Raw genomic sequence first — 13,080 nt, forward strand, 5'->3', positions numbered from 1 at the left:
AGGTCTTATATTTGGAGTTAAACGGGGACAGCCCTGGCAGATGCAGGAGGGAATGAAGGCCACACACAGTTTAATCCAAAGCATAAACTCAAGATTTATTGAAAGGTTTGGTGAACAAATAAAAATAGCTGATGTCTTCTTTAGTGACCAAGAAATTATTTTGCATAATTGAACATAATTACAAATCAAAATCATTCAGGCACAGTTTCACTGTCCACTTATTAACATGAATGACTATGCTTTTTCTTCACTTGCACTGCAAAAAATACAAATGCAGTAGTATGAACCTGCTGGTTTAGTTGGTCTAGTCGTATTGACCTGACGAGGTATTGTGAACGTTACAGTCAGTCTGGAAGGAGTAACCGGAAAACTCCATCGTCTCACCTGAAATCAGAGGAGTTCATAGATCTTCATAAGGACATGTAATTCTTATGGTTAGGGGAAACACTTTGTTGGAATGTTATTTTATTCTCCGGTGTTATCTGGGAATAGAAGTAGGATGTTGAGAGGTTTTCTTACACAGGCATCCCATCCACATGGAGTTGGGTCTCCAGCCCCGGTCGCTCTCGTACGAGGGACTCCAATGCTCCGGGTGCTTCAGGTGATCCACGATCTGCAGAATGAATGCACACGGTCTCAAATCAAACATAACTAGAAAAGAGTCGTTCAGAACAAACCTTGGCGTTGGCTTGGCAAAGCATTAGCTGGAGCTGAGATGAGTTCATGAAGGCCACAAAGGGATCATTCACCCAAAAATAACAATTGTGTTATTTAGATGTTTTGAAGAATGCTGGAAACCGTTGATGGTCCCCATGGGGTAAATAAATTACCATTTCCATTTTTGGGTTAACTCCATTTAAAGTGTTTTTTTTTTGAGTGGTTGACTGATACTAATTATTATTATTTTTTACCTGAGTAAACGGATAACCTCAACTTTCTGTTCCCAATAACAATGGAAGCCTGTTTCTGCCACTGATTAAAAAATAAGACGGGGTAATTGTGCATTTATATCTCACAATTCTGAGAGAAAAAAAGACAACCTTGTTTTATTTAGTGGCGGGAACAGGCTTCCATACAAAACAGGTATCCTAAAGGACAAAATACTATAGTAATTTATAGTAAATACTAGTAACTTGAACCATACTAGGGTAAAGAACTTGAGTTCATTTGTTGTGGTAATTCTATTGTTGCTGTGGTAATTTAACAATAGTGATATAAACAAATTACCCAATAAGGTACTAAGATTTCTACAACTATAGGGTATATTATACTACAATACAATACATGTTTAGTCAAAACTAAAGTATACTACAGTATTTTTTGCATTTATCAGTACACTACAGTATGCTGTAGCATTCATTAAAGTGTTATAAATACTATCATATATACAGTATAATAATACACTTTACTATAGTAAGGTATGATTCAAAAACACTAGTATTTACTATAAGATACAGTATTTTTTAAGTCTAAGGTTATAACAGTATTTTTTAAGTTTCAGGGTAAGTTGCCTTTGCAACAATTTAAAGACGGTTGTTCCTGCTGAGAGCAAGGCCCTGAAGATGCTTGTTTTCATGCAAGTGAGACACTTTTAATCTTTGGCATCCTGAGATCTCTTTCGCTCGAGTCGACTCCTAACCTGTGTTTGTGGTTTGTCAAGCCAACACGTCCATCAGAGAGAGATCTTACCTTCAGCACAGCTTCTCTTTGCTCGTGCTCATCTGTTTTGTTCAGCTGCAGTCCTGTGGAGATCATTCATTAGTCGCTTTTAAACCTTCGCTAGTCTTAATTATTGTCCACAGATGAGTACAGTTACCCTGTGAGAAGGTGATGACTGGTCTCTCCTCCTCCACACTGCCTCGGTCATCTGTGAGCTTCCAGAAAGCCTCTGTATCCAGACGGGAAAGATATGACATCTCCATTATAGTGGGGAAAGAAGTTTGTGTCTTAGCTGTAAATCTCTCCAGTGGTATGTTCCTCTGTGTTTGTGGAGACATTGCTGCTTTACTGTCGGTATCCAAACACCTTAAAGCTAAAGAGAAACCTCATCACAAACTCAGACTACTTATGCATTCATGAGAATAAACCAAATCACCTTTAGGAACTCAATATACACAGATGAACTATATGTGAAGTTTCCAGTAATATCCTGAAAGGTTCATATATGTGGAGATACCTTTGCGTCTTTTTACAGTTTTGTTGTGTGGGAGGAGAATATAAACTCTGAAAGCGTTGTGGCCTTTCTTGACGCTCTTGTCCTGAAGCTCTTTGACGTCTGTCAGGGAGTTGAGCGCACATCTGAAGTTTGCTTTCCACGTCTTGGGATCGGGTTCGTCTGTGCCGGGTTTGTACCGCCCTGAAATCCACAAGAGGAGAGGAGAGTATTCCTGGTCTGAACTTTCTGAGCTCAACTTCTCTTTTAAACATGTTTGGTAAAATTACAAATAATATAATGGCTACATTGAATGAGCAGTTCTGGTGCTTCATCTGGACATTTCAGAAGATTTGGGCAAAATCTCTGACTGGATTATATATTAAAATATCAAAAGAAGCCATATTTATTTTAAATAATTATAGATCACTTTTCAGACAAAATCACAAAATGAAGTGTTAGCTTACAAAAATAATACAAAACCTCTTCAACTCTTTCTGTTTGTCAAACTCTGTCTGAAATAAATCTTTTGGGAAAGCATCGTCTAAAAGGGGGTTGACATTTTGAATCAAATGAAAAGACCTTCAGACGTTTGTAAGTAACTTCAGTGTCCGAAGGCTGAGTGTTTGTGGATGAGTTTCGCAGACTCAAAACATCAAGCGAAACTTGACACTACAGCAAATGTGCATTCACTTCATGAAAATACAGATTTGGACACTCATAGGTCGTGTTCCTTAGGGTAACCAATGCATGAAGTACCATTTAATCAGACACATGTTAGTATATAGCATATTTATATAAATGTTTTCATTTGTTTATATGACATTGTGATCATTTCCTGATTGTTACAAGTATCAAAATTTGAATATGGAAAACTTTATATATGAATCATGTCCTGTCTGCTTCATTAGTCATTTTGATCATTTTTATCCATCTGCTGTAATCAGAGAAATCCGTCTCTGTACCTGTGTGGATGGCCCAGTTTCGAAACAGAGTCGCGTCCTTCTCGATATTCCAGCCGTGTCGGGCCGCATGCTTCCAGGGAATCTGGAAAACTCTGGCAGACTACAGAAACACAACACAAATGTATAGAGACTGACGTATCTACCCTTATGAAAAAGAAGTTTATTCAAGTGTGCTATTAGTATACTTCTTTTAAATAAAGAAAATAGGAAAGTATACTTTTTCAGTCTAACTTTTATGTACTTTTCTGGTGTGACATTCAAGTATACTTGTACAAAGTCTAGATATATTTGAGCTTCACTTGTGCTCCAGGAATCCACGTTTCATTGTTATATGGTAGGGGGCATTATTACACATCTTCTGTACAGAATTCCCAAAACACAATTGAAGAAGAAACTAAAACAACAGATGCTTCCACACATAATCTAACACGATCATCAGACATAAAACAGCATCAAAACTGTGTAATGTTATGGAATAAAACATCGACCCATGAAGAGGTAATGACAGTCAAGCTCGGGGTGCTGGTCGACTCCATCTACGTTTTGATTATCTTAAGTCTTTTTATTACAGCTTTTTGTTCAGAATGTTTTTTTCTTTCTTCCTTATTTCTTTCTTACTTACATCCAAGTGTTTATAAAAAATAATGCATGAAGCTAGAATAAAATGTTTTTGTTCCCTGACAGATACCCTGTTCTTTCTGGTGATGTTTGTACGTTCAGATATTCATATAACAAAATGTATACAAATTAATACCTAAATAAGCAGATATTAGTATACAGTGTTGGGTAAAGGATTACAGTAACTATATTACTTTTTTGGGTAACGAAGTAAAGTAACACATTACACTAATAATATTGGTAACTACACTACTTTACTAGACTATAGGAACGTGCTTTCCTAAAAAAAATTCCCTAAAAATGTTTAAAAATTAAAGTAAAGTAATAAGTAGTGAAGTTACTTTTCAAGTCTGAGCCTGGTTTCTCCCAAGGTTTTTTCTCCATTCTGTCACTGATGGAGTTCCGGTTCCTCTGGATTGCTTAGTTAGGATGCTATATTTCCAGCGATATCCTCGACTTGATAACACAAATACTATTTAGACTGAACTGAGCTGGATGATGAGTGTTCACTATTATTCTTCTGCATACTGAAACACATTTTCCTATTTGATACGGTAAAGTTGCTTTGACACAATCTTTAGTGCTAAAAGTGCTCTATAAATGAAGGTTGCTTGAAGCAGCTCTGTTAACTACAGATCTCACCTGGTCCAGCCACACGACTCCAGGGTATGTGCCGGATTCGATCTGTTCCTCCAGCCACGGCCGCAGACGCAGGCGTCCCTGATGCATCTCTGGCTCCGGAGTCTCGACGGACGGCCCTCAGTGTGCTTCTGACTCCAGATTCCTCCAGGAGTCTGTGTGACAGTCTTCAGTGTCGCCGCACCATCACACGCATGCACCACTGAAATCAGTGGCACGCACTCACATTACAGGAGGAAACTTCACACCTCAGTCTGTCAGTCAAAGCTCATACCTGCACCAACAGGTTTGGAGGGTTTCGTCACAACTGTGGGTAGATTTCTGTGGTACTGAGGGACCCGGCACAGTCCCGCCCCTATGCTTCAAACACTATTTTGATTTATTGCACTGAAAGGGAAACAAATACATCAGTACAGTCACTAATATTAACGACAGAATAGCTGGAGAAGGTATTTCCTGAAGGGCCAAACAAATAAACGAAATAGCGCAGGAGAATCTTCAGCTTCAGCTGATAAAAGGAGGTATTTAGCTCTGTGCGGCGGTGCTTTGAGGTTTCTCCAGTGTTATTGTAAGTGTGGTAAAATGCCCTTGAGAGTTACACTTCAGATTCTTATCAGGCAGTCGTGTGTTCTTGGTTACATTTTTGTGCTTCGACTCGTTTCCCGTGAACTTCCCTGAGCTGTTTATGCATCTTAGGTATTTTCCAATGAAACGATTATTAGTCTCGCTCTTTTCACAGTCAAGTCATTGCAAATATGTTGTTCTAATTAACAGTTCCAGCAAACAAACACGGAATGAATGTCAAAACAGTTCTTTGTCAACCAGTCCGTACAGACCATAGTTTGATCGCTGATTAAACGTTATTCTGAAATGAACATTTTCTGTATCAGGCCCATTTGGTAGTTCAGGTCTGTGTTTACAGCTGATAAAATGAGCATATGGAAAGTTAACCTTTATTATCTATGAATTACTCATGCATATTAATGTCAGTCGTGGAGATACTAATGTGTAAGTAGATTTAGGAGTCTTGCATAATGCACACATTCATCATTTACAGCACGCAGCACCAAGATGCATGAAATATATATGCTATATATGAAATCAGAGGTACACACACACACAAGACACAAATTGCAAAGAATAGTTTACATGTATGGAACTTTTTCCCCTTTATCTTCAGGCTGAATCGTACGTGCAGAACAGAAACGTAATATTTTAAGGAATGTGATTAACACACTCTTAATGACTGTAATTATGTAACGATGTTGTCTCTGGAGCTAGTGTGACAGCTACATACATCATATCAGTGTCATTTGAAACCACACCAACAAGTGCTGCTCAATCAGAAATAGGACATGAAATCTGAAATCCACACACTCAGGACAAAATTCAGTTTGACACACTGGTTCCCATACAGTAGAACTGGTTTACTTAAACAAAGCTGGAGAAGGTGCCGCTGTTGCTAGCCCTCATCACACACATCTTAATCTGACTCTGACTGTAATGAAGCTTACCACTGACTCACAGTTTCATGTTTGACTCAGATTAGCTGTGGTTGTCAAAGGTAGCCACAGTATCAGTATCGGTACTGAATGACCTAATTACAGGAGCAGATAATGACGTCTCTCACACACACACACACACACACACATAAACCTATTTTTTTTATTTGATTTGATTTTAATTTTAATGACCACACAGCCAAGCTGGTGGAATTTGTTTTCAGTACAGCTCTTTAGTACAGGTTCCAGCATTACATTAAACAAACAATAAACATATAAAATAAAATAACATACAGACAAACACATTAATACATAAGGGGTCATGCTTAATCCACAGCGGTCAGAGTTCAAAATGTTTATTGCTATTGGGATGAAACTGTTTTTGAAGCGAGTTGTTCTGGAGGCGATTGTCCTATAACGCCTCCCAGAGGGCAGTAGCTGGAAGGCATAGTGTGCAGGGTGGGTGATATTAGAAATTATTTTGTGGGCTCTGCGTAGTGTCCGTTTGTGGTAGAGTGATTCAAGGAATGGTAGGGGTGAACCAATGACTTTGGATGCTCTGTTGATAATGCGCTGTAATTTCTTCCGGGAAAGTGTGTCAAGACTGCCAAACCAAACTGTGATGGATGTGGTGAGGATGCTTTCAACGATGGCCGTATAGAAGCGGAGCAGGAGATGAAACCTTACTCTGAACTTCTTGAGCTGTCGGAGATGGAAAAGTCTTTGCTGGGCTTTTTTGTAGATATGATCTGTGTTGATTTTCCATTTGAGGTTGTTGCTGATATGGGTCCCAAGGAATTTAAATGTATCAATGATGGAGATGGGTTCACCTTCAATGAGCACTGGAGTTTTGGGGGATGGCTGACGTCTTAGGTCGACGATGAGTTCTTTTGTTTTTGATGTATTGAGTAGGAGATCATGGTCTGTACACCAGGTCACTGCTTGGTTGATCTGTGCACGGTATTCGGTTTCTTGGTTGTTGGTGATGAATCTTATGATGGTTGTATCGTCCGCATATTTGTATAGTCCGACAGATCTATGGTGTGATGTGAGCTGGTTTGTGTAGAGAGAGAATAGCCAGGGTGAGAGAACACAACCTTGAGGTGCGCCTGTACTGTGGAACAGAGGGGAGGATGTATAATTGTTAATCTTTAACTTCTGTTGCCTATTCCAGAGAAAACTGTGAATCCAGTGACAGATGCATGGGTCGATATTCATGTCCAGTAATATATTAAAAAGTTTGGCCGGGTTTATTGTATTGAATGCAGAACTGAAATCCATAAACAGGATGCGGGCATATGTATTTGCGGACTCAAGGTGGTTCAGTATGTGATGAATTGCTAAGTTGACGGTGTCCTCAACTGACCTGTTGGCTCTGTATGCAAATTGGAATGGGTCAATGAGGGGGGTGGTGACGGTTTTTAGGTGATTGAGTATGATGTGCTCGAATGATTTCATGACTGCTGAAGTCAAGGCAATAGGTCTGTAATCATTGAGGCAGGAGATGGTCTTGGTCTTAGGAACCGGGATGATAATGGATTCTTTGAAACACTTGGGTACTAAGTTTTGACAGAGGGAGGTATTGAAAATGTCGGCGAAGACCCCAGCCAGTTCTGCAGCGCAGTGGTGGAGAACGGTGGGGCTGATGTTGTCTGGGCCGAGGGCTTTATTCCTCTTAAGTCCCCTGAAGGTGCTCCTCACCTCCTCCTTGTAAATGGTAAAAGGGGGGGGGGGGGGGTCGGGAGGAGATGGTGGTGTAGCCGGTACCTGCTCAAACCTCCCATAAAAGAAGTTGAGTGTATCAGAGAGCTGATTATCGCCGTCAGGTATGGGGGTGGGTTTCTTTTTGTAATTTGTCATGTTTTGAAGTTTTTCCAGATAAAATGTGTATCATTAGAGGTGATTTGTTCTTCTAGTTTAGTAGCATAGTTGGATTTGGCTCTTCTTATTGCAGATCTCAGTTTCTATTTGGAAGCCATATATTTTTCTTTGTTTCCTGATAGATGAGCTGCATTTTTCTCCTTTCTTAACTGTTTAATATCGTTGTTAAACCACGGTTTGTTGTTATTGTAGTATTAGATTTTTTTGATTGGTATGCACAGGTCCACACAGTAATTGACGTATGACGTTATTGCGTCGGTGACGTCATGGAGATCGCCCGCAGTCTGTGCACGCGAAACAACCACACATTACCTTCTTCTGCTACCAACAAGGAACTAAAACAAAAAAATCATAGACAGTCCATACACATAAGATAGCAAAAACTAAAAGACAGGTGAGAGCCACAGACTAAATGTGTGTCATTCTAATTATTAATTGATTGATTATCTGGTTTTATTGGGACCATTTCATTACAATGTTGCTCAAGTAATTTAAAGTTGTTGTTCCTTATGTATTTAGTTTGAATATAATTTATTTTCTTATTTGCATTTAACACAGTTGTCCCTTGCCATCCATGACCCAAATCAGAGCCAGAGCCCGGACCTAGCACTATTTTCATGCCCTAGGTGCATAGTTTCCTATGGTGTTAACTACAAAACCTTTACACAAGTCTAATGTTCTCCTTCATCATTTGCAATATGGTTCATTTTCCACACAGATGTGTTGTCTATGGTCAGTGCTCTGCTGCTGTATTTCACTCGCCGATCACCAGAGGCCCTCAGCAGATCTTTTGTGTTTGTTCTTGAGTGTCTCTCTGTTGGTTGTGTTGTGCTGTCTGTGTTTTGGTTCCCTATGTGTGTCAGTTGTATTGTAAGCCCTGCTGGTTTTACCAACTATTGCTTTGTTTATGAAATATTTAAACTCAAGGACTTTCCACATTCCATTCGCTTCTCTCTGCCACCTTGATTCCTGTCAGTCTATACCTGTCCTATCACGGGAGGGGGGGGGGATGCATATTTTAGACCATAATATATGTGTGTGTGTGTGTGTGTAGGCTACACTATAAATATTTATTGAGCAGTAAATCATCAATCATCATATTTTCATGATTTCTGAAGATCATGTGACACTGAAGACTGGAGGAATGATGCTGAAAATACAGCTGCACATCACAGAAATACATTACACTTTAACACAGATTCACACAGAAAGAGTTATTTTAAATAGTAAAACTATTTCACAATATTACTGCTGTATTTTGGATCAAATAAATGCAGGCTTGGTGAGCAGAAGAGACTTAATATATATATATATATATATATAAACATTAAAAACCTTACTGTTCAAAAACTTTTGCCTGGTAGTGTATATTCTCCACCTGGGTCTCCACCTCCATCTGCCCCAGGTCTTTTTAAACTATGGGGGTGTTTTTTCCCCCAGTGTTCCCTGTGGTCCTTGGCTGCAACTGGTTCCCTTATGAAAAAGAAGTTTATTCAAGTGTGCTGTTAGTATACTTTTTTTAAACTAAAAAAAAAAAAAAAACAATAGGAAAGTTTTCTTTTTTACTTTCCTTTTTATGTACTTCTCAGATATGGGCTTTATGTGCTCCTCATAAATATACCTAAAATGGCATTTAAGTATACTTGATTTATACAAAAATATATTTGAGCTATTCCTAGTATCCGTGTTTTGATTATTATATGGTAGAGGGCGCTAGTGCGCATCTAAGACACAGAATAAAAGAAATAAAAAACACAAGTGAAGAAGAAAAAAGAACCAACAGATACTGACACATGTAATCTAACACGATCATCTGACATGAAACAGCATCAAAACTAACGTTATGGAATAAAATGTCAACCAATGAAGACGTAATAATTACAGTCAAGCATTAGGGTGTTTAACGACTCCATCTACATTTTGATTATCATTCTGAATCCAATTCATAGTCTTTTTTCAGCTTTTTGTTCAAAATGTTATTTCTTTATTTTTTTATGAAACTTAAAGTGTTTAAAAAAAAGAATGCATGAAGCTAGAATAAAGTGTTTTTGTTAACAAGCAGATATCCTTCTCTTTCTGGTGATGTTTGTATGTTCAGATATTCATATAACAAAATATATACCAATTAAAACCTAAATAGGTACATAGTAGTATACTTAAAGTATGATGTAAAGTTCACTTAAAGAAAACTTGAGTATACTTGCAGTATAAAACTAGTAGTTTAATGAGACTATACTTCAAAGTGTACAAAGTATTTAATTAGTAAACTAAACTTTTTACTTTTTTAACTTTTTTAAACTAAATTTTAACTTTTCTGAACTAAACTTAATCAGTTCAATTTTAGTATAATTGCAGTACAAACTAAAAACATAGAGGTAAACTAGTTGTGTACTCAAAGTTTGCTACTGTTATACTTAAAGTATACTTTAAGTCCCAAGTTTAGTCCCAAGGAGTATTGAAACAGTACACTTACAAGTATACTACTAGATTACTGATATTTGTATACTTGCAATATAAAGTATACTTAAAATATACTTGAACTTTACTTAAGTAAACTTGGTTGTAAGGGTTGTCCTGATATAATTTTCATGTTGCCTCCTCTCGAGTCCCAGCCCATGATTCCTTCTGTGTTTGAGGAGTGACAAACAAAACAGGAAATGGGCCCAGTTAAGATGTGCAGAAAGTAAGCAGTGTGTGATGATAGTTTTAATTATATTTTTTATTATATTTAATATTTTAAGTCTTCTGACTAGCCTTTGGATGAGCAGAGGTGTAAAAATCATTCAAAAATATACTCAAGTGAAAGTACTGACACTCAATGAAATTTTTACTCAAATAAAAGTACAGGTATCTGACCAAAATTATGCTAGAGTAAAAGTAGAAAAGTACAACTTACTTAAATATTTAAAAAGTAGAAGTATACTAAGGGATCCAAAAATGTGAATTTTATTAAAATCAATCACTGGACTGTAAAAAGTTAACTTTATAGTCCAGTGATTTTACATTTAAAAAAATACACTGGATAAAAATTTGGTCAAATGCAATGTCACTGGTCAAACGCATCTGTCTACTGCAACAACAATATCCTATAATGGGAAACTCCATGTGGCACACAGTCATGCTGTCCCATGTGTATATGACTGACTGTCTTCAGATGAACACAATCAAAGGGTTTTACAAAAAGATAAACCATCACCCTAAATATAATGGGATGTCCAAAAATGGAGCTTCAAAAGTTACACAAAGTGAACATGATGGAAACCTATATGACCCCTGCTGATGAATCAATGGCCAATTCTAGTGTTTTAAACCTGACCATCACATTCACTTTGTGTGGTTTTTGAAGTGGTCTTGTAAACTTCCATTATTTGCACTAAAAACATCTGTGAAAAAATCTTTTCATATGAAGAAAGTCAGCCATAAGCATCTGGGACGGTGTGAGGGCGAGAAAATGATGAGAGATTCATTACAGACGAAATACAAGAATGTGAGAAAAACAAACTTTACCGGTTCTCAACCAAAAAGCACAAATCCCCCAAACTAATACTTCATTACATTTATCAAGTAAAATGACTAATTTTACACCCCTGTGGCTGAGTAAACCAAACACTTTGAGTGACGGGACATTCAGCCAAGTATGGTGTCCCATACTCAGAAGTCGTGCTCTGCATTTAACCCATCCAAAGTGCACACACACAGAGCAGTGAACACACACACAAACCGTGAACACATACCAGGAGCAGTGGGCGCCTGGGGAGCAGTTGGGGGTTCAGTGCCTTACTCAAGGGAATCTAAGTCATGGTATTGCTGGCCCGAGACTCATACACACAACCCTAGGGTTAGAAGTCAAACTTTCTAACCACTAGTCCACAACTTCCCCCGTACAGGATCCACATACAGGATCCTCACATAAGTCCCTGTTTTGTCCAAATGTTTCAGGATGAAGTGCAATCCCATGTTGATCAAATCATCCACAGACCTGTTTGCTAAGTAAGCAAACTGCAGGGGGTCCAGTAAGGGTCCATTGATGTCCTTCAGATAAGCCAAAACCAGTTTTTCAAAGGACTTCATGGCGACAGACGTTAGAGCCACAGGTCTGTAGTCGTTAAGTCCTGTTATCTTGGGTTTCTTTGGAATGGGGATTATGGTGGAGCGTTTGAAGCAGGAAGGCACTTCACACAACTCCAGAGATCTGTTGAAGATCTGTGAAAAGATGGGGGCCAGCTGGTCAGCACAGATTTTCAGACAGGCTGGTGTAACGCCATCTGGGCCTGGTGCTTTTCTTCTATTGTTCTTCTTGAAGACCTGGCGCACATCATCTTCACAGATTTGAAGAGCAGGAGGTATGGAGAGGGGGATTGCAGGAGGTGTTAACGGATGTGAAGGGAGATGGTCAGAATGGGTGTGGTGGGTTTTCAATCTACAATAAAACTCATTCAGGTCGTTAGCAAGTCGTTGATTTGCCTCAGTGCAAGGGGATGGTGTCTTGTAGTTTGTGATGGCTCTCAGCCCTTTCCAGACTGAAGTTGAGTCGTTGGAAGTAAACTGGTCTTCCAAATTTAGGTAGGAATGCATATATCCTCACAAAAACTAATATAGGATGTCACAATCTCTATGAGTTTGTCCAGATCTGTGGTAGCAGCTTCAAAAACACTCCAGTAAGTGAGGTCAAAACAAAAAAAGCTTGTAAATGTTTCACTGGTCCACCTCTTCACAGTCTTTACTACAGGTTTAGCACATTTAAGTTTCTGTTTGTAGGTTGGTATGAGATGAACCAAACAATGATCAGAGTGCCCCAAAGCTGCCCATGGATAAGAGTGATATGCATCTTTTATTGTGGTGTAACAGTGATCCAACATATTACTGTCTCTGGTGGGACATGTAACATGCTGTCTGTATTTTTGCAGTTCATGGGAGAGATTGGCTTGATTAAAGTCCCCAAGAATGTGATCTCTGTGATCTGATCAGCGAGTTTCTGTAAAGCTGAGCTCAAGTGCACGTGCAGAGGAATGTAAACACTCATCAGAATGAACAAGTAAAACTCCTGCTGTGAATAGAACGGCTTGCAGTTAACAAAAAGCACTTCTAGATCTGAACAGCACATCTTTAATACAGTTACATCTGTACACCACCGTTCATTGATGTAAAAGCATGTCCCGCCGCCGCACGATTTCCCCGTTGATTCTGTGTCGCGGTCCGCTCTGAACAGCTGAAAGTCCGGCAGATGGAGCGCGCTGTCTGGAATGGCGTCATTCAGTCAGGTTTCCGTGAAACACAGAGCAGCCGAGTGTGAGAAATCCTTATTTGTCCATATTGTTGGGTA

General features: G+C 38.7%; 1 protein-coding gene across 1 annotated transcript; it reads right to left on the minus strand.

Annotated features, from left to right (window-relative positions):
- Window positions 1-75: 75 nt before the first annotated feature.
- Window positions 76-5,994, minus strand: LOC132157509 (interferon regulatory factor 1-like). The gene is made up of 8 exons (XM_059566879.1): window positions 4,649-5,994; window positions 4,378-4,576; window positions 3,118-3,217; window positions 2,177-2,356; window positions 1,817-2,032; window positions 1,690-1,742; window positions 520-613; window positions 76-384 (listed from the first exon to the last, which is right to left on the minus strand). Exons 2-8 carry the CDS (start codon window positions 4,462-4,464, stop codon window positions 305-307), a joined length of 810 nt encoding a protein of 269 aa, XP_059422862.1. The 5' UTR covers window positions 4,465-4,576; window positions 4,649-5,994; the 3' UTR covers window positions 76-304.
- Window positions 5,995-13,080: the final 7,086 nt, after the last annotated feature.

This window comes from Carassius carassius, chromosome 14 (genome assembly GCF_963082965.1).
Source record: "Carassius carassius chromosome 14, fCarCar2.1, whole genome shotgun sequence".
In the NCBI taxonomy this organism is placed as follows: domain Eukaryota; kingdom Metazoa; phylum Chordata; class Actinopteri; order Cypriniformes; family Cyprinidae; genus Carassius; species Carassius carassius.

Coding starts and splice junctions, on each gene's coding strand:
- LOC132157509 (XM_059566879.1), bottom strand. CDS start 4,464: ATGCATCAGGGACGCCTGCGTCTGCGGCCGTGGCTGGAGGAACAGATC. Junction 1,743..1,816: donor AGTCATCACCTTCTCACAGG/GTAACTGTACTC, acceptor TGATCTCCACAG/GACTGCAGCTGAACAAAACA. Junction 385..519: donor CATGTGGATGGGATGCCTGT/GTAAGAAAACCT, acceptor CTCTGATTTCAG/GTGAGACGATGGAGTTTTCC.